The 18,974-nt window shown below is 67.5% G+C and overlaps 2 protein-coding genes across 2 annotated transcripts; both read right to left on the bottom strand.

The window, feature by feature from the left end:
• Positions 1 to 676: 676 nt before the first annotated feature.
• CCDC194 (coiled-coil domain containing 194) lies at positions 677 to 2,973 on the bottom strand. Its single transcript, XM_074927705.1, has 4 exons — positions 2,607 to 2,973; positions 1,494 to 1,590; positions 1,249 to 1,381; positions 677 to 1,121 (listed from the first exon to the last, which is right to left on the bottom strand). Exons 1-4 carry the CDS (start codon positions 2,934 to 2,936, stop codon positions 677 to 679), a joined length of 1,005 nt encoding a protein of 334 aa, XP_074783806.1. The 5' UTR covers positions 2,937 to 2,973.
• Positions 2,974 to 11,564: 8,591 nt separating this feature from the next.
• Positions 11,565 to 18,251, bottom strand: CILP2 (cartilage intermediate layer protein 2). The gene is made up of 9 exons (XM_074927704.1): positions 18,191 to 18,251; positions 16,734 to 16,832; positions 16,174 to 16,446; positions 15,747 to 15,929; positions 15,208 to 15,366; positions 14,841 to 15,104; positions 14,589 to 14,697; positions 14,336 to 14,493; positions 11,565 to 14,226 (listed from the first exon to the last, which is right to left on the bottom strand). The coding sequence occupies exons 1-9, from the start codon at positions 18,249 to 18,251 to the stop codon at positions 11,834 to 11,836; spliced, it is 3,699 nt and encodes a 1,232-aa protein (XP_074783805.1). The 3' UTR covers positions 11,565 to 11,833.
• Positions 18,252 to 18,974: the final 723 nt, after the last annotated feature.

The following is an 18,974-nucleotide window of genomic DNA, read 5'->3' as shown; positions in this document are numbered from 1 at the left end:
GGGTGCCTGGCAGAGCTGGGTCCTGTCCTGGCAGCTGCTGGGTGGGTGTGTGGTGCCTGAGCAGGGCTGGGGGGGGCTGGAGCTGGGCTTGGTGGGGGGACACCTGGGCTGGTGGCACTGGGAGATGTCCTGGTGAGCTGAGCAGCCTTTATTGCCCAAACCCCTGCCCAGTCTTCCCAGTTTCCAGAGCGCTGGGCATGTGGCATTAAATCCTGGCGCTGAGGGAAGAGCAGCTCCGAGCGGTTGGAGGGAGAAAACGTCCCTTGGTTGAGTTAAAACTCCGTCCAAAAGCTGAACGACCGACCCCTCCGATCCTGCTGCGGCGGTGGCATCGGGGGACACGGCAGCATGAGGACGCGCGGTGGGATGGAGCCGTGGGGTGGGATCAGGACACGTGGGACGAGGACACATGGTAGGACCGGGACACGTGGTGGGATGAAGATCCACAGTGGGATGAGGTCATGGGGTGGGACGAGGACACACGGTGGCATCAGGACACGTGGTGGGACGAGGGCGCGTGGTGGGATCAAGACGCGTGACGGGACGAGGACCACGGTGGGATGGAGACACGGTGGGATCAGAACACGGGATGGGATCGGGACGTGGTGGGACGAGGACACACAGTGGGACAAGGACACGCGGTGGGACGAGGACACGTGGCGCCCACCATCAGGGTTCATCCGGCCACGCTGGGGCTGAGCCGCTGCTGGGTCCCAGTGCTAAGGGGCGCTGTGGGACTGGGAATGATGGACACAGCGAGGTGGGGGGGGCCCAGACCCCATCCCCCGGCGAGGAGGGGGTCGGGGGGGGGGCTGTGCGGCTTCATCCCTTCCTGCAAAAGAGGGGAGGGCAGGGAGTGAGTCCCCGCGCGGCCCCCGGGTCCTGCTGCCCTGGGGACACCGGTGACGATGGCACATGCTGGGACACGTGCCCGTGAGCCCCCCGACTGGCTGCACCGGCGAAACGCCCTCCCCAGACCCATGCCAGGGGTGTCCCCCCCGCCCAAGCCCTGCAGGCAGGGCAGCACCCCCAGAAAGTACCGGGACGGGGGGCACCTGCGCCCGGTGGGTCGGTCCCTCGCCCGCCGCCGCAGCGCGTCCACCTCGGCCGCGTAATCCCGCCTGTGGGGAGAGCGGAGCCGCGTAAGGGGGGTCCCTGCCCTGGGGTGCGCCCCATGGGGAGGGCAGGGTGGTGGAGGGGCTGGGGGTGCTCTGGGGTGCCCACAGAGCGGGGGGCCAAGGTCCTTACAGGGCGGCCTCGAGCTCTCTCTGCCGGGCCTCGCACTGCTCCCCGCGCGCCCGCAGCGCTCGCCGCTGCTCCGCCGCCTCCTCCAGCCGCTGCCCCAGCCCCAGCGCCTGCTCCTCGCCCCGCGCCACCTCCTCTGCGGGATGAGGGGGACAGCGGCGTCACCCACGCACCCCGACACCCCAGACGTGGTGTCCGAAGGCCGCCGTGGCCTTGGGGCTGTGGCTCCCCGGGGGGACGGAGCTCACCTTGCAGAGCCGCCTTGTCGCGGGCCAGCTCAGCCCGCTCGTGCCGCAGGGCCAGCGCCTCGTCCCCCAGCGCCGCCACCTTGACCTCCAGCCTGGCCTGGGGACAGAGGACACGGCGGCGTGGGGACAGGGGTGGGCAGTGCCCTCCTGTCTCTCCATCTGCTGCCAGACCCTCGCCCCTCCACCACCACCCCATGTCCCCAAGCTGTCCCCGTCCTCCTGGTGGCCTTAGGTCCCCCCCTGTCATTTCTCGAAGGGATAAGGACGTGGATTTGGGGAAAAAAAAAATCCCTCTCCCGGAGGGATGGCTCAGCCTGAGCTTGGCGAGGATGTTGGTGCACCAGGGATGTCAGGGAGCCCCAGGTCACCCAAGCACCCCACGGGTGGCATCTCTGGGGCCTGGGAAGGGACAGGGCTCCCCACGGGCGGGTCCCCGAGAGGCTGCACAGCCCAGCCCCACTCCCGGCGCCAGCCCTGGGAAGCCAGAGCACTTTTCCAGCCTCTCCGGGCCATTGTTCCACCGGATGAACCCGAAGGAGCGGCAGGACCCAGCTCTTCCTCCGGGCTGTGGCCGCAGCCCTGGGGCCAGGCCCTTTCCCAGCCGGGTCCGCAGCTAAAAATACCTGGGAGGAGAGAAACAGCAGCTGAGAAACGGCAGCTCCGCACCGGCTCCGGCCTCCGCTGCTGCTTTGGGATGGGGTAATTATACGTGCATGGAGCAGCTTGGGCACGGCTAAGAATAGCTGTCCCCGGCCAGGCAGGGGGACGGCAGGACCGGGGCTGCGCCGAGGGACGGGGAGCAGCCAGGGCTCCCCTTTTGGTGTCACCCATGCAGGAAGGTGGCTGGGCCCCCCCCGGGGTGCTGCCGGTCCCCCCATGCCAGCGTTACCTCTCCCATTTTCAATCTCATCTTCCCAGCCAGTTGTTCATTGCGCATCTGCAGCGTCCTGCCAGCACTGCTGGGGTTTCCCACGAGCCAGAGCCGAAGCATCACCCTGGGTTTGAGTTGCCGAACTCCCCCCCCGCCCCGGCAGAAACCCCCTTTCTCCACCCCGGCGTCGCTCACCCCGTGGCCAAAGGACCCGCCATGTCCCCATCCCCGCCAGCACCTACCGCCCGCTCCCGGCAGGCCGCCAGGCTGACATTGAACTTCTTGGCGTCACCGCGGGCCTGGGCGAGCTCCCGCCGCAGGGCACCCTCCGCCCGTGCGCCCGCCGCCGCCGCCCGCTGCAGCCGGCTCCGCTCCCGCTCCAGCTCGGCCAAGCGGTTCCCCAGCTCCCGGCTCTCGTTGGCCGCCCGTTCCCGGCAGCCTCGCAGCTTCCCCACCGCCTCCGAGCGCCAAACCATCACGGCCACCGAGACCGTCACCGCCGCCACCAGCACCAGCAGCGCCGCGCACAGTCCCAGCACCTTCAGGGTGGCTTTGGGCACCGCGGGGTCCATCCCGGAGGGGGGACACGGGACCCGCTCGCCCGCTCGCCCGGCGGCTGCCCGGGATGTGGCAGCGTTCCCGGGGCAGGTCGCTCCCCTGGTTGCTGTAATTGCTGCCTCTGGGTTTTTCTCACCAAACGCCGCTTTGGGCTGCGGTTTCTGGCCGGTCACAGCCCAGAATAGATTTTGTTTGTGCTGGAGGTGGGAGGATGCTCTGCCCCCGCGCCCGGCCGCGGGTCACGGCCGCAGGGATGAGCGGGGACACGGTTGGGGTCTGGGGGGCGTCGGGGATGCCTGAGGGAGGAGTTTCTGCAGCAGCCCCTTGCCCCCGTCCTGCAGCAGGGTCAGGATCCCCAGGAGACGTTGGAACAACAAAACGCTGGATTTTCACAAGGTTTTATTGGAAATTGGATAAAAAACACCTCACCATGGAGTCCCTGTGGGCCTTTCAACTCAGGGCAGCCCTGCCATGTCCCTGTCCCCTCCCTTGGCCTGGGCACAGGCCTTGGTGGCCGGAGGGAATTCATCTCCCCGGCATGTTCCCACGGTGAATTTGGCGAGCAGAGCGGGCAGGGGAGTACAGGACTGTGTAAGCAGCCCCGGGCTGCCCACTGCCACCCCCAGACCCCGCCAGGCTGGATGGGGACAGTTGACATCGGGGCACAGGGACCCTCCTGCTGCTTCGGTCTCACAGGAGGAGCACCCCGGGGAGGAGGAGAGCCAGGAGGCTGAAGGATGTGGCCGGGAGCCTGTTCCCACCTGAGTGGTGGCTCCTCATGTCCTGGAGCTGCTTCTCCAGGATCTGGTTCTCCTGCTGGAGCTTGTCCCTGGAGGGGGGGGGACACACAGACAAGGACAGCTGGTGACAAAGCGTGGGGCTGGGGGCAGCGAGCGGGGGAGTGGGGCTCACCTGCTGCTCTGCAGGTCCTCCAGCTCCCTTTGCTGCTGGGCCACCTCTGCCTGGAGCACCCTGTTCTCCTCTGCGGGGGGGTGACAGCAGGCGGGGGTCAGGGTGACCCAGGGGACAGGGATCGGGGTGTCCCAGGGGAGGAGAATGAGGGTGACTGAGGGGATGGGGATCAGGGTGACCCGGGGGACAGGGGTGAGGGTGACCCAGGGGTTGGGATCAGGGTGACCCTGAGGGACAGGGGTGAGGGTGACCCAGGGGTTGGGATCAGGGTGACCCTGAGGGACAGGGGTGAGGGTGACCCAGGGGTTGGGATCAGGGTGACCCGGGGGCCTTTGCCCCTGCCCAGGACTCACCTTGCAGCTGCGTCACCCTGGCGAGCGCCGGCTCCAGCTCCGAGACTTTCCCCTCCAGCGCTCCCTGAGCACGAGCAGAGGGAAGGGGCTGGAGGCTCCGGCTCGGGCGCTCCCTCCCACCAGCCAAATACCCCCAGTTCAAGGCCGCAGATTTCCCCGTGGGCCCCTCCCGCCCCCAGCACCTACCAGCTGCTTCCTGCAGCCTTCCCATTGCCCGCGGGCTTCGGCGAGGGACAGGTTGGTGATGGCCAGCGCGTCCTCCAGCTGGGCCAGCTCTGCCGAGCCTTTCCCCGCCATCCCGGAGCCCACAGCCCCCCGGCAGAGCACGGCGGGGAGGGCTCCTGCCAGCACCACCACGACCACTCCGACGGCCAAGGCCACGGCCACGGCCACTAATGTCTTCCAAGCTGGCTTGCCCAGGGGTGGCTGGTGTGGCTTGCAGCCCTCCATCCTGCCCTTTCTTTGGGAAAAAAAAAAACAAAAAAACCCAAAACCCACGGGGCTCAGAGGGAGCTCGAGATTTGCTCCAAAAGCAAGCAGTTTTGTTTCTGCACGAGTGGGACTTTCCAGGAAATCATGTGGTTTGTGAGCGCGCGGCACCCGGCGGGGCTAAACGGCTGCTGGGCTACCAGGGTCACTCGCAAGGCCAGTGCTGTGTCCCTGCCTGCACCGGGGCGGGTACAGGCAGGACTCGGGCAGATGCTGCAGGGGACCCCCCCCCCCAGTGCAGGGGGGGACCCCAGCCCCGTGTCCCAGGGAGTGGGGAGGCAGATTTGGGGGGGCTGCAGGTCCATGTGCCCACAGTGGCGGGGGACACACAGGGGAAAACATCCCCCAGGGCAAGGTGTAACGGGGGAGGGGGTGGAAATGGGGTACCCGGAGCATGGGGTGCCTGGGGTATGGAGAAATGGGGGTGTGGGGTATCTGGGATGTGGCGTGCCCAGGGTGTGGGGTACATGGGGTGTGGGGTGACCAGGGTGTGGGGTACCCGGGGTGTGGGGTGACCAGGGTGTGGGGTACCCAGGGTGTGGGGTGGCCAGGGTGTGGGGTACCTGGGGTGTGGGTTATCCAGGGTGTGGGGTACCCGGGGTGTGGGGTGGCCAGGGTGTGGGGTACCCGGGGTGTGGGTTATCCAGGGTGTGGGGTACCCGGGGTGTGGGGTGGCCAGGGTGTGGGGTACCTGGGGTGTGGGTTATCCAGGGTGTGGGGTACCCGGGGTGTGGGGTACCCGGGGTGTGGGGCATCCAGGGTGTGGGGTACTTGGGGTGTGGGGTACCCCAGGTATAAGGTAACTGGGTTTTGGGGTGCCTGGGCTCGGGGCTACCCTGGGTACAGCGTAAGTGGAGTGTGGGGTAACCAGGTTAGGGGGGACCTGCGGTACAGGGGTACCCAGGGTGTGAGGTAACTGGGTGTGGGGTTACTGGGGTCACTGGTACCAGTCTGTATGGCTCCGGCTGGGCACAGGGGTTCTGCTGGGGCCAGGATCGGGCCCTGGTGTCTGGCAAGTGCTTGGCGCTGGGGTGGCCCCCCCGGTTTTCAGGAAGCAGGACTGAGCCAGCTCCTGCTGGGGAGAAATGAAAAACTCTTTTTCCAGGAGTTGAGCTAAAATCCTGGGGGGGGGTTAACGCTTTTCCTGCTGGTGTTTCTCAGCAGGGAAACATCCCCCAAGCAAAAGCAGCACCGGCCGGTTTGTGGGGACCCTGAAGGACCCCAAAGCCCTTGGGGGGGGGTAGCGGGGGTGGGGGGGAGGCACCTTCCCGGGTGTGGGGCTGGGAGGAGATGGCGGGGGGGGGGGGGGGGGGGGGGGGGGGGGCACGGGATGCGGGATGGGGTGTGGGATGTGGGACAGGGGATGCCAGATATGGGATACAGGATGCAGGATACGGGATGTGGGATTTGGAATATGGGATGCAGGACTATGGGATGTGGGGTGCAGAGCGTGGTGTGCAGGCCTGGGTGACACGCTGCGGCTCGGGATGTCACCACGCCTCACACCAGCACTGGTCACCCCGAGAAATCCCAGTCTGGCCAAGGTGACGCCTACCAGGACCAGCCCAGGCTGGGCCAGACCTGGGGGACCGAAGGGGCTGGGGGGGGGTTCCTTCAGTCAGCGTGGTGCCACATTCAGCATCTAGTGTCACTGTCCCCGTCACCACGACCCGTGCCAGGGAGCCGAGCCCTCGGCACAGAGCCCTGGCACCGGCGACCCCGCCCCAGGGATGCTCCAGCCACGTCCTGGCACGCAGAGACGGCGGCTACTGCCTCACCTTTCCTCCCCCCCCAGCTCCAGAAATAGCTGTTCCACTTTTAGTATTTTTTTATTCTCGCTGCTTCATGTGATAGAAAAAAAGAAGCAATGGCTGTGAAATTAAAAACACACAAAATATTTACCAAACTTCAAGTTTATGTGGCAGATTTTCAACATCTGGAGAATTAAAAGGCTCTGGCAGATTTGGTGAGCTGTCAGCGTAAAGGCTTTAAGTATGTTGTTATTATTATTTATGGTCTGGAGCTTGAAGAAGAACGAAGGCCAAAGGTTTCAAAAATAGCTTGAAAAAAAACCGGGAATGGATGTTTTTTCCAGAACCAGCTCGCTTTGAACTGAGAGATATTGAGATGCAACGCTTAAAAGAAAAAAAAAAAAAATTAAAAAAAAAAAAAGTATCTAAAAAGCAACTGGCAGAGGAATGAGCATCGTCGAGGGCTGCTCCGAAGCCGCCGCGGAGCTCGGCTGTCCCCGTGGTGTCCCAGCTCGGGCTCGCTTCGTAAAACAAGTGTTAGTGCTCCCAGCAGCCCTTTTCCCACTGTTTTCCCCCAAATCTTGGCTTCCAACAGCCCCTTTCCTGGGGGACACCCCGCCCGGTGCCCCCGCTTGGGGAGTGTTTGGGGTCTCTGCTCCCCAGCTTGCCCGTGTTTGAGGAGCGTTTGTTTTCCTCCTCCGGCAGGTTGTCCGGAGGGAGCGGCGGGAGCCGAGCGGCGTCTCTTGGCCAGACGGCCTGGAATTCGGCAGCTGGATCCCGCCTGGCCCCGCCATGGCGGCACGGACGGGGAGCTGGCACCTCCCGTGTCCCCCCGCGGCTGGCGGCCCGGGGAAGCTCCGGGTTGGGGTCCCTGGGGGGGCTCTGGATGCCTGGGGGTGCTCCGGTTTGGGGTATCCAGGGATGCTCCGGGTTGGGGTCCCTGGGGGGGCTCTGGATGCCTGGGGGTGCTCCAGTTTGGGGTTCCCAGGGATGCTCCGGGTTGGGGTCTCTGGATGCCTGGGGGTGCTCCGGTTTGGGGTTCCCAGGGATGCTCTGGTTTGGGGTCTCTGGGGGGTCTCTGGATGCCTGGGGGTGCTCCGGTTTGGGGTTCCCAGGGATGCTCTGGTTTGGGGTTCCTGGGGGGTCTCTGGATGCCTGGGGGTGCTCCGGTTTGGGGTATCCAGGGATGCTCCGGGTTGGGGTCTCTGGATGCCCGGGGATGCTCCAGTTTGGGGTTCCCAGGGATACTCCGGGTTGGGGTCTCTGGGGGGGTCTCTGGATGCCTGGGGGTGCTCCGGTTTGGGGTTCCCAGGGATGCTCCTGGTTTGGGGTCCCCAGGGATGCTCCAATTTGGGCCCCCCAGGGATGTTCTGATTTGGGGTCCCCGGGGATGCTCCAGTTCAGGGCAGGGGACAGAGGAGACACCTCCGGCCCCCCCGGGGCTGGAGCCCTGGGCAGGATGCGGCCCCTGAAGCACCAGTGCTGGATGTGGCGCAGAGGAGCGAAGCCAGCGGGAACGGGGCATGCGGGGGCACATTTTGGGGTGCTGGGACTCCCGGGGGCAGCACACCGGGGAGATGCTCTGCACCCTGCTCAGCTCTCACCCCACGGCTTGGCCCCGGGGGGGGTGGTGGGGCAGCGTAGCCCCCTCCCGTCCTTCTGGGGGCCTGAGGGGAGGGTCCTGGGCGGGCGCAGCGCCTCTGCTTTTCCCTTTCATCCCTTGCCTGTTCCCTTTCAGCCTGAAACGTGGGTTTCTCTCCTATTTTGGGTTGGCTTTTCGGCCGCTTTCTTTTATTATTTTAATTTAGGCACTGTCATTATATTTTCCATTATTTAAAAAAAAAAAAAAAGAAAGAACAGAAAGAAAGAAAACGAGCAGCTTCCCAAGGCGCTTTCCAGCTCCCGGCTGCCTCTCAGAGCAGCTTTTGTTCCCGGCCAGCACCGGGACGTGCTCGTGGGGTGCAGCACGGCAGCACCCCCCCATCCCCGCTGCCCGTGGCTCCCTCCTCCCTGAGGGGCCAAGGGGGTTTGGGGGGGTGAACCCCGATGAGCTGAGCCAACAGCAGCCCCCCCCCCCGCTGCGGGGGCCCTGGCAGCGCCGATGCACCCGCACACCGTCCTCTCATCGACGTTGGGTTCTGGCCATCGCTAATTGCTGGGACGAGAGCTGCCGGCTCCTGGGCTCCTTTTCCTGTCCCCCCCATTCCCCCCCCTCCCCGTTTTTGGCTGGGGTCCGGGGGTAACAAGAAGCAGCTGAGCCCAGTCTTGCCGGCGGCCCCCACCTGCCTTTCTCATCGCCCCTCGCCCGCATCCCACCACCCGGCCTTACAGGAGCTCTCCCGGGATGTTTCCATCCTTATCTCTGCCCCCCCCCTCCAGGCATGGTCAGAGCCAGATGGACCCACCAGCGTTACCCACCCCAAAACCCACAGCCGGGCCCCCACCGCACCCCATCGCCTGCCCAGTGCTGGGGGGGGGACTCGTTCCAGCCTCCCACCGCAAGGAGCTGAGTCGGGAGCGTTGCCCATGCCAAGGGGCTGAGAAGAGAAAAAAAAAAAAAAAGGTTTTTTCACCCCAAAGCTGTTATGTTGCAGAAAACCCCTCCGGGTTCTCCATCCCGCAGCCTGTGGGTCTGATGTGGGGTCCCTGTGGGGTTCCCCCCCCCTCCAGTCCCCCCCTCTGGAGCTGCCGTGGGTCACGCGGAGCCTCGTGCTGGTGGTTTCTGCTAATGATGATTAATGAGAATTAGAGACAAAAGCGTCGCAGCGGCAGCCTGGGACACTCCGCTGTGTCACCAGCGCGGGGCTGTGAGGCTCAGCACCGCCGGGCGGCCGGGGGGGGCCGGGGGGGGCTGATTTGGTACCCAGAGATGCTCCACAGCACACGGGTGGGGTGTATTTGGGCCAACATGGGGGGGTATTTGGGGCTGGGGGCAAAGGGGGTCCTTGTCCCCAGGGCTGGAGGGTGGGGGCACCCTCAGGACAGGGACTGCGGTTTCAGCTCCTGAGCCAAGAGTCTCACAGCCAGGGTGTGTGTGGGGGGGGGGGGGGGGGGGGAGCAACAGGAGGATTTTGGCTGCAGCCCCCCCAGCCCAGCCCCTGACCCCGGGCGGGTTTCCAGCCCTCGGGAATGTGGGGCTGGGCCGGACACCCAGCACGGACCTCCCGCAACCCCGTCCCTGCCCCTGGCTCCTTCTCGGTGTCCCTGGGACTGGGGGGAGCCCCTGCCCCCCCCCCCCTTGGCTCTCCCCAGCACCCCATGGCACAACGTCCCGCTGGAGCGGGGCACAGCTGGGAGCGCGAGGGGCTACAAACAGGGGCATCCAGCTGGCCCCTTCGCGTGGCTGCTTTTTGTCTTTTTTCACCCCGTTTTTCTTCCCGACGCCATAAATAGCAGCAGAACTGCGGGAGCTGCTTCCATCTGCCCTGCCTGCGCAGCTGCCTGCAACCAGATGGCGGAAAACAATCCTGCCTGATGGGGCTCCCCCCCCCCCACAACCCCCCCCCGACCCCCGGTGCTGCCAGCGGTGCCCACGGAGGAGCATCCACCGGCCTTCCCCCATGGCGGGGGCACCCAGGGGCAGGCAGCACCCCGGGGCAGGCAGCACCCATCAGCAGGCAGCACCCAGGGGCAGGCAGCACCCATCAGCAGGCAGCACCCCATTTTTAGGGGGCAGGAGCCCCACGATGAGGTCCCGGCGTGTCAGGTGCCTCGTCCTGCGGCGTCGCGACGTGCCGGTGTCCGACCGCGGTGGGTTCCCGTCCAGGCGGGATGGGAAGAGGGGCTGGGATTTGGCCGCTGGTTTGGCAAACAGGCCCCCCCGGCCCTCGCCCCCCCCCCGGGTGCCTCGTGTCCCCTTTGATCTCTCGAGCGGCCGCATCCAGTATAAGGGTAAAAAAATGCCGCGGCGCGGCCAAACCGTGTTGTAAAAGGGAAACGTTGTGCCGGGAGCAGGGGGGGGCAGGTTTGGCCCCATAAACGCAGCCTGTTCCATTACAGCATCCGCCAGGAGCCGCGGGTGGGAGGGGGCGCGGGGGGGGGACACGCCTGCAAAAACCCACCCAGTATCGTGAGCCGGGGCGGGGGGGGCAGACGGACAGACTGACCCGCCGCCTTCAGCCTTGGCCGGGGTCACCCAGTGGGTGCCCAGCTCCTGTGCTCGGGGAGAGGGGTGGGAGGGGGGGGTGTGGGGCTGGATGGGGCCCCCCGCCCCAGCTGCCACGTCCCCCGGCCGCGGGGAGCTGGCGCCGTTCCCCCCGCGCCGCTGCCAACGGCCTGAACCGGGCCCAAGGCAAACAGGAGCCGCCGGGACGGTGCTACCGTGCGGGGCGGGAGGCGGCGGGGCGGGAATCTGGGGGGGGTCACACACACATACACACAACAGGGGTACCTGGAGCCCCCCCCACCACCCCCGGAGAAGCCCAGCAGCCAGGCGGGTGTACACACAACCGTATATTTCGTAATAAATAATGTACAAATCCGCACGCGCCGGCACCGCGGCCGCGGGGTCGCATCCTGCCGTGGCCTCTCGCTCGCACCCCAGGAATTGGGGGGAAGGGGGTTCCCTGCGCTGGGGAGGGGGTTTAAGAGATTTTTTTTTTTTTTTTTTTTTGTCTGGGATAAAAATAGTTGGTGCAAAACTCTCCCCGAGGGCAAAATAGTCATGTTGGTGGCAGCAGGATGGGTGCAGGGTCAGGCCCAGTTGGGTGCAGGGGAAGGTGGCGGGGTCCGAGCCCAGCACCCCCGAGCCACCGACACCCCCTGCACCCGGCCGGATTGTCGGCACCGCACCGCGCCGGGGCGGAGAGCACAGGGAGGGCTTTTTATCCCCAAAAAGAACCCCCACGTTTCCCTGTGGGGTGCAGGGCAGGGGTGCAGCGGGTGCTCCCAGCACCCTCAGCCAGCGCCGGCCCTGGCAGGGTGACATGGGACCCCCGCTGCTGGGCACGGGGGCAAAGCACTGGGCAGGGATTCCCCCCCCCCAACTCCTTCCCATCCCAACCCCTTCCCCTATTCGCTTCCACCCCCTCTGTTATTCTTTTTTATTTAAATAACCCCCGTGGGGCCGCGGCCCCTCTGCCGGCACCACCGCGGTCCCCAGGGCTGAGCACCAAGAGCTGCCCCGCGTGGGGCTGGGGGCGAGGGCAGGGGCAGCACCAGGGTGAGGGGCTGGCGAGGCCGGTGAGGGCTGCCCGCTGTCACCCCCCTCCCCATGTCCCAGCGGTGCCCTGTCCCGCTGTCCCCCCGGGGCCATGGCGGGAGGGTCCCACTCCACGTGTCCCGTGTGTGTGTGTGTGTCCCCTCCTCGGTCGTTATAAATGAGCGCGGATAAAAGCGACAGGGAAAGGGAGGGCAGAGCTGAGCCGGGGAGGGGGCACAGGGTGGGGAAGGGGGGGGCCGCGGCACTCACGGCTGCCCCGGAATCCGGCCCGTCCTCCGCCGGCTGCTGGGGGTCCGGCGGGTGGCCGTGGGGCCCGGGGCTTGGGCGCCGGAGGCGAAGTCCATCACCTCGGGGGGAGCCCGGCGCATCTCGCTGGCCCCCATCTCCTGGCGGATCTCGGCCAACGCCTCGGCCGGGGCCGTCAGCAGGCGCTGGAAGAAGCTCTCCCGCCCCGCCGGCCGCTCCCGGCAGGTGAAGGTGACGGCCGTGCCCGCGTCCGCCTTCATCTCCCGCGAGAAGCCGTCGGAGGTGCCGTCGAAGCAGCGGCCGATGGCGATCTCCTTGGCCAACCGCGGGTTCTGGTCCGTCACCGTGTAGATGCCGTAGTTGTGACCCAACGGGTCAACCGGTGCCAGCATGGTGAAGGCGGCCGTGTGGTTGTTGTCCGCCACGGGCGGGTGGCGGCTCAGGTAGTCCCGGAGGAGGCTGTTGACGGCCGTGCGGCGGCAGCTGCCCTGGGGGACGATGGAGACCAAGGTGCGATCCACCAGGCTCTGGTCGAAGAGCATCCCGCTGCACTTGAACTCCACGCAGGCGCCCGAAGTGTTCTCCAGCAGCATGTCCCGCACGCTACGGGTGTCACGCAGCCCGTAGAGCTGCCCCCGGGTGCGAGGGTGGCTGCCCCCCACGTTACGGGACCTCACCATGTATTCCTGCGGCCCCTCGATCTGCACCTTGATGAAACAAGCCCTGAACTCCTGAGGGTTGGGCCACCACGAGAGGTAGTCACCGGTCCAGGAGGTCAGGTCACTCTCCTTGAAGGGCACCACGTTGTACTCGTACTTGTCCACCTCCACGCGGTAGAAGCGGAGGTGGTTGGCGCTGACGGGCGCCTCCTCGCACTCCTTGAGGCTGCGGTAAGGGTAGATGGGACCGTTGGTCTCGTCAACGTTGTTTGGGTCGGGCTTGGCCACGTTGATTTGGAAAGCCGTCTTCTTCAAGTTAGGGTCATCGTGGTCCAACCGGCGGTAGCCCAGCTTGCCCAGGTAGGGCTGGGATACCCCAACAGCGTTGGGGTTGAGCTTGGGGCTGGAGGCCACGGCTTCCAGCTCCTCCCCGCCCAGCGTGGCGGTGACGTAGGCCGAGTAGGCGTCGGGGCGCTGGCCGTCGCAGAAGGCGGGCAGGCAGGCGCCGTTGGGACCCGTCACCACGCTGTCGAAGCGACCCCACGCCCGGGGGTTGGCGGGGAAGCCAGGCTGGGGCTCCAGGTTGATGAGGCTGATGACCACCCCTTCCAGTTGCTCGTAGGGGTTGAACTTCTCGTTGCTGTAAGCCCTGACCTTGACGAAACAGCGCCGGTCCTCCGGCACATCCAGGTTGAAGAGACGCCGCTCCCGGATCTCCAGGTTCCCCACCAGGAAAGTCCTTTCCTCCCTCTTCCCCCGGCTCCCCCCGGCTGGGCGGAGGACCCCCTCCTCCTCCCACAAGCCAGTCTCGGGGTTCAAGGACCACAACTTCATCTTCTGCAGGTGCTCCGGCATCCAGACCTGCCCCGTGTCCATCCGCACCTCCACCGGCCCCGTCTGCAGCGCCGCGCCGCTCTTCCCTTCCCGGAAATCCACGGCGAACATCCCGTAGGTCCGCAGGGGCACGATCTCTCCCTCGGCATTGGCGAAGCTGAGGTCACTGGAGGCGGCGCCGGCCGTCGCCATGTCCCTGGGGTCTAGGAAGGTGACGCTGGCTTTGACTGTGCCCTTGAAGACCTCCCCGGAGGGACGGAGGAAGGCACCGGCGGGAAGGACGAGCTCCCCGACGGGCTCCCGGCCGCCGGCCTCCCCCAGCGGGATGGCGTTGCTCCGGCTGCCGTCCAGATCGACCGGCTCCATCTTCCGCAGCATCTTGACCTCCTGGTAGACGGCACCGCCACGGCGGTTGAAGGGCAAGACCTTGATGGCATCCACGAACCTCTGCTGCCGGTCCACGAAGCGAGCCACCAGGCGCTGCGTGTCCGGCGGCACCTCGATGGTGAAGGAGCCCTTGTAGCCGGTGAAGCCGACCTTCCTCCCCCCGAGGAAGATCTGCCCGAAGCGCAGGGGCTCGCCGGTGTCGGCCGCCGTCACCCGGCCCTGCACCAGGACGCGGGGCTGGGCGCAGGGGCCGCAACCGCACTCGGCCACCACCTTGAGGGGCAGCAGGGAACCGGCGCAGGGGATCTCCCGCATCTCCATCCTCCGCACCCCGCAGCAGCGCCCCGCATCCGCCCCGCACCCCGTCTGCTCGGCCACGCTGCCGGCGCACGGGACGGGCGGGCAGCGCCCCACGTTGTAGTAACGGGAGCCAGCAGCGTCCTGCGGGCACTCGCTGGGCAGCTCCACGAGGCTCGGCTCAGGCTCCGGCTTACAGCTCTGCTGGCCCTGGGCTGGGGGACACGGGGAGAAGGGGGGACACGGGGGGTTAGGGTGTCCCTCCCCGCCACACACCCCACCCTGCCGCGGTTCTGCCGCCGAGGAAGCCCGTCCCGTCCTCACCCAGCACGGTGAGCTGTGCCGGCGCCGATTTGATGGCCCCCGCCTCGGTGCTGGCTTTGCAGTGGTAGGTGCCAGCCTGCGCCGGTGCCAGCCCGCTCAGCACCAGGCGGCTGCCGTACCGGTGCACCTTCCTCTCCAGCAGCGTCCCGTTGTGGTACCTGCAGGGATGGGGACAGGCTCAGCGGAACGACGGGGCTGCCTTGCCCCTCCGCACTCCCCAGTGCCGCCATTCCGCTGCCCGGCCCCCGCTCACCAGTAGTATTTCTTGGGCACGGGGGTGCCCGAGGCTTTGCAGCAGAAGGTCACATCCTGCCCGGCCACCCGCACCTTCGCCGTGGGGTGCAGCACCATGTAGGGCTTCTCTGCAGGGGAGGAAGGTGGAGGAGGGACAACGAGCTGCCTCCAACCTCCCCAGGATCGCTCCCCCCATCAACGCATCCCTCCGGGAGGTCCCTCGAGGGGTGCACAGCTCGGCCCCACCCCAACCCCACGCCGCGACGCTCACCCAACCTCCGCAGCCTCACGTGTGCCACCGCCACGCCGGAGCCGTTGGAGACGACGGGTGCCAGGCCCGGGGCGAAGCCGTCGCGGTGGGCGCTGACGTTCATGGCAGAGCCTGGGCACAGCCCGGCCGCGGCGAAGCGCCCGTGGGCATCGCTGTGGGCCAGCAGCACCGGCGGGCGACCCTCCAGGAAGATGCGAGCGTCCGGCAGCGCCGCGCCGGTGGCGGCGGAGACGACGGTGCCCTGCAGCGTGTGCTCAGGGCAGGCTGCGGGGCGGCACGGTGGCGCTCAGACCCCCCGGCCACGGCTGGGCCACGCGGGTGGGGGGCACCGAGAAAAAGGGAAGGGGGTCCCGAGCCCCCAAGGTACCTGGGCAGGGCGAGGGGGGACATTTCTGCACCTCGGTGGGGCGGCCGGCGCACGGCACCTTCTTGGTTGTCTTGCAGCTCCGGCGCCGCGTCCGTGTCCCGGTGCTGCCGCAGCTGCGAGAACAGGGGCCCCAGGAGCCCCACTCCAGCCACGCCGGCTCTGCGGGGAAACGCCGGGTGGGACTCGGTCACCGTGCTCCCCCCCCCCAGCCCCCAGGGTGGTCCCGCACCACGGGGACACACTGGGGGTCCCCAAGCAAGGAGGCTCCATCCCGCCACCGGTGCCCGGCCAAGCCACGGCTCACCCCCGCCAAAATATTTTTAGCAGCCCGGCCTCTGTTATTGCAATTAAGCTGACGATGTGCAGGCGGCGGCGGCTTCGCCCGGGGAGCTGCCGCGTCAGCACGGGGGCAGCCACCACGTGCCGATGGCGCCCGTGGGACCCCTCGTGCCACCGGCAGCACGAGCCGGAGGTGGCCGGCAGCAGGTGGCGAGCAGTGGCCACAGTGGGGGCAAATAGGTGCCGGTGGGGGTCCCTACCCGGGCAGGGGCCGGCGCTGCACGGCCGCCGCTCCACGGCTTTGCCCTTGCACTTGAGCTCCTTGAGCGCGGCCACCAGGCGGGCGTTGACGCATCGGCGGGTGCGGGTCTGGGTGCCGCTGCTGCCACAGGCGCTGCGCGAGCAGGGGCTCCAGGAGGACCAGTGCGACCAGTAAATGTGCTCTGGGGAGGGTGGGGGGCAGAGGTGTTAGCTGGGGACCCACCACCCAGCGTGGGGGGCATGTTGGCCGTGCCCCCCACCCACCCTGCCAGGACGATGCCCAGCATCGCGCGCACAAGGGGTGATGGCTGGAGCCGGGGTGTGACGGGGGGGGGGTGTGTGTGTGACAGTGACAGCAATGGGTACAGCCCACCCCGTCACCTCAGTGGGGTCCGCGGGGGGCACACGGCGGGGACGGGCGCTCACCCAGCGGGCAGAGGAAGCGGATGTGGTAGTTGGAGCAGGTCTTGCCCTGCGGCTGCTCCTTGTTGACGCAGCGAAAACCCTTCTTGGGGCTGACGTGCACCACCTCGCCCACCTCCTCGGGCAGCTCCCACTCGGTGGTGCGGGCCTGGATGGCCACCGGCCGCTCGCAGACGCGCCCGCGGTAGTAGAACCGAATGGCTTCCAGGCTCTCGTAGTCCCCAGCCCCCCCGGGGTGGTCGATGTTGAACCAGGATGTCCACTCAGCTCCTCTGCCTGCGACAGAGCGAGCCCTGAGCGCAGGGTTTTGGGGGGCAGCCCCCACCCCGTGTCCCTAAGCGCACCCCAGGGTGCCACCGGCGCTGGGGACATCGAGGGTGACAAAGCGTGGATGGAAGCGCGAGGGCACTGGGTGAGGGGGGGATGCAGAGTGGGAGGAGCGCGGGGTGGGCCCTGCGAGGGGTCACCGACGGGGGGAGATGGCACCTCCCAGGCCGGCACGGTGGGCATTGCCCTTTCGGGGTGTCCCCGGAGGGCCAGGGGGGGCTCGGGGAGGGTCGTACCTGCCGTGTCCAGGTCGAGGTCTGCCGGGCTGGGGGCCGCTTTCCAGGGCTTCCCCCCCACGCCGCTCTTGCCCGGCTCCGAGTCGTTCTCCAGCGGCTCTGGGGGGAGCACAGGGTGAGGGCACCCCGTGCCAGGGCTCCCTCTTTCTCCTCAGGGCACCCAGCAGTGACCAGCCGGCTCCTTGCTGAGCCACAGGCACCGAAGCAAAGCGCAGGCAGCACCCGGACACGTCGTGTCACAGGGGGACCCCCAGGGGACCCCCAGACCCACATCATCAGCTGGGCAGGGGGCTCAGGGTGGGATTTACCGGCTCCATGGGGACAGGCTGACGGTGTCACCGTCCCGGGGTGGCCAAGGACGGGCTTCAGCCTCCCGGCCAGCCAGGGATGGACCGAGGGGTGGCCGAGGTTGGTGCCATGTGGTGGGTCCGGCCACGCCGTGTCCACGGGGAAAAGCTGCGCGCGAGCTGCCGGCTGCCCCGGGACAAGCTCAGCCCCGGGGGTGATGTGGGATGGGGCGAGGAGCCGGGGTGCCCATGCACCCCCCCGCCACAGCATGACCCCGGGGTCACCCCGAGCCCCACCCGTCAAACTGGGAGGCGGCAGGAAATTGGTCTGTAAAACCACAGCTGGCAAATGGAGACAGCGGCCCGGAGGGGCTCGCTGGCACCCCGGGCGCAGGGGGTCCCACCCCAGCTCCCTCCATGCCCGGCCACCCACCACCCACGGGGGGGATCCAGGGTCTCCGAGGGCCCTGCCCACCCACCCACCCTCACACGGGTGATCCTCGGGGCTGCGACGGGGGGTTCAGCCGTGCTGGAGGGGACAAATGCGGGGAGCAGCTCCCCGTGTGCCTGGTCCCTGTCACCCCCGGGCACGGGGCAGGATGTGGCCGAACACTGAAGCCAACCCTGTGCAGGGGGCACCCCACGGGCACCTCTGCCAGCAGCGATGCCACAGCAGAGGGGTCTCGACCCTGCCACCCCCTGTCCCCTCCCCAGGTGGCAGAGAGCTGGGGGCAGGGGGACCCGTTGCAGGTGGATGGATTTTGTCCCCGGACCAGGGACATTCCCGGCTCAGATCGCAGAGATGTTGCTCTGGGTGTCTCGCAGAGACCCCCACGGGGCTGGGGGGCCTCAGCACCGGGGGATAAAACCCCCACGGGAGCAACTGAGGCCACCAGGGCTTCCCACAGGTCACCCGGCGCTGGGCACATCCCCGTCCCTCCAGCGACACGGCCCCCGGGGAGGGCAAAACCACCCTGAGCATCCCCAGCGCATCCCCCGTCCATGACCACGACCCCGGCGCACATCTGGCCTCGGCGCACATCTGGCGAGCGCTCGGCCCCATCCCCGTGGTGCCCGGCATCGCCGCCACCGGGGATGCCCGTGGCACGGATGGGGCCGGGGTGGGGGGGGTGTCCCCGTGCCGCGGTGAGACGACAGCCCCGGCCTTACCTGGTGCCTTGGCACCGTGCAGAGCGGCCAGAGCCAGGAGGGCCAACGCCAGCTCCCCCATGGTTGCCCACGCGGCGGCGGGTCGGCCGGCGACTGCGAGCGCGGCGGCCGCGTGGGTCTATATATGAGCGAGGCCTTTCCCACTCGCGCCGGCAGGCAGCAGCAAGCGGCTCCTGGCACCCGGGGCCGGCGGCTCTGCCGGAGCTGGAGCCGTGACAAGAGGGAAGCGGGAAGGAGCCCTCCCCGGCGAGCCGGCCGCGCGCTGCCGCTCGCCGCTCCAGCCCGGGAAACTTGAGGGTTTGTTTTTGCAAAGCTGCTAAAATTGGATGCACTTGGGAATGCGGAGGGGAGGGAAAGGGGGGAAAAAAGGCGAGAGCGAGGCCGGCCCCGGCGCTGCTGCGGTTGGGGTTGGGGTGCCAGCGTTCCCCTGGCACTCGCTGCCTTGGGGCACGGTGGGATGGGGTGGGGGGGTGAAGGGAGGAGCGGGGACACACACACACACACACACACACACACACACCGGTGGGTGCCCCCGCCGTGACCTGGCCCACGTGGGTGTGTCGGAGCCGCCCGCCTCCCGCTGCCGAGCTGAGGCCGGGCAGAGCTCGGTGCACCCATGGCCCCAGTTGCCCCCGCTGAGGGCTGCAGGATGCAAAGTGCCCAGAGGCGCTGCTGTATGATGGTGGTGGTGGGGTGGGGGGACAGGGTGGGGAACCTCCACCACTCCCCCCCGCCCCAAGGGTCACCCCCAAAGTGCAGCTGCCCACGGCTGGGGACCGCAGCC

The sequence above is a fragment of the Athene noctua genome, chromosome 27 (assembly GCF_965140245.1).
Source record: "Athene noctua chromosome 27, bAthNoc1.hap1.1, whole genome shotgun sequence".
In the NCBI taxonomy this organism is placed as follows: Eukaryota; Metazoa; Chordata; class Aves; order Strigiformes; family Strigidae; genus Athene; species Athene noctua.
The sequence above is the reverse complement of the archived record's forward strand: the minus strand, read 5'-3'. Positions and strand labels throughout refer to the sequence as shown.

Bases quoted from the DNA above. Each gene is read 5' to 3' on its own strand.
- CILP2 (XM_074927704.1), bottom strand. From the start codon at position 18,251: ATGGGGGAGCTGGCGTTGGCCCTCCTGGCTCTGGCCGCTCTGCACGGT. The intron at 15,105-15,207 runs GTACCTTGGGGG...GCCGCCCCGCAG, and splicing joins TCCCCCCTCGCCCTGCCCAG to CCTGCCCTGAGCACACGCTG. The intron at 14,494-14,588 runs GTGAGCGGGGGC...CCATCCCTGCAG, and splicing joins GTGCCCAAGAAATACTACTG to GTACCACAACGGGACGCTGC.
- CCDC194 (XM_074927705.1), bottom strand. From the start codon at position 2,936: ATGGACCCCGCGGTGCCCAAAGCCACCCTGAAGGTGCTGGGACTGTGC. The intron at 1,591-2,606 runs GTAGGTGCTGGC...CTCTGTCCCCAG, and splicing joins CGGCCTGCCGGGAGCGGGCG to GCCAGGCTGGAGGTCAAGGT. The intron at 1,382-1,493 runs GTGAGCTCCGTC...CTCATCCCGCAG, and splicing joins CGACAAGGCGGCTCTGCAAG to AGGAGGTGGCGCGGGGCGAG.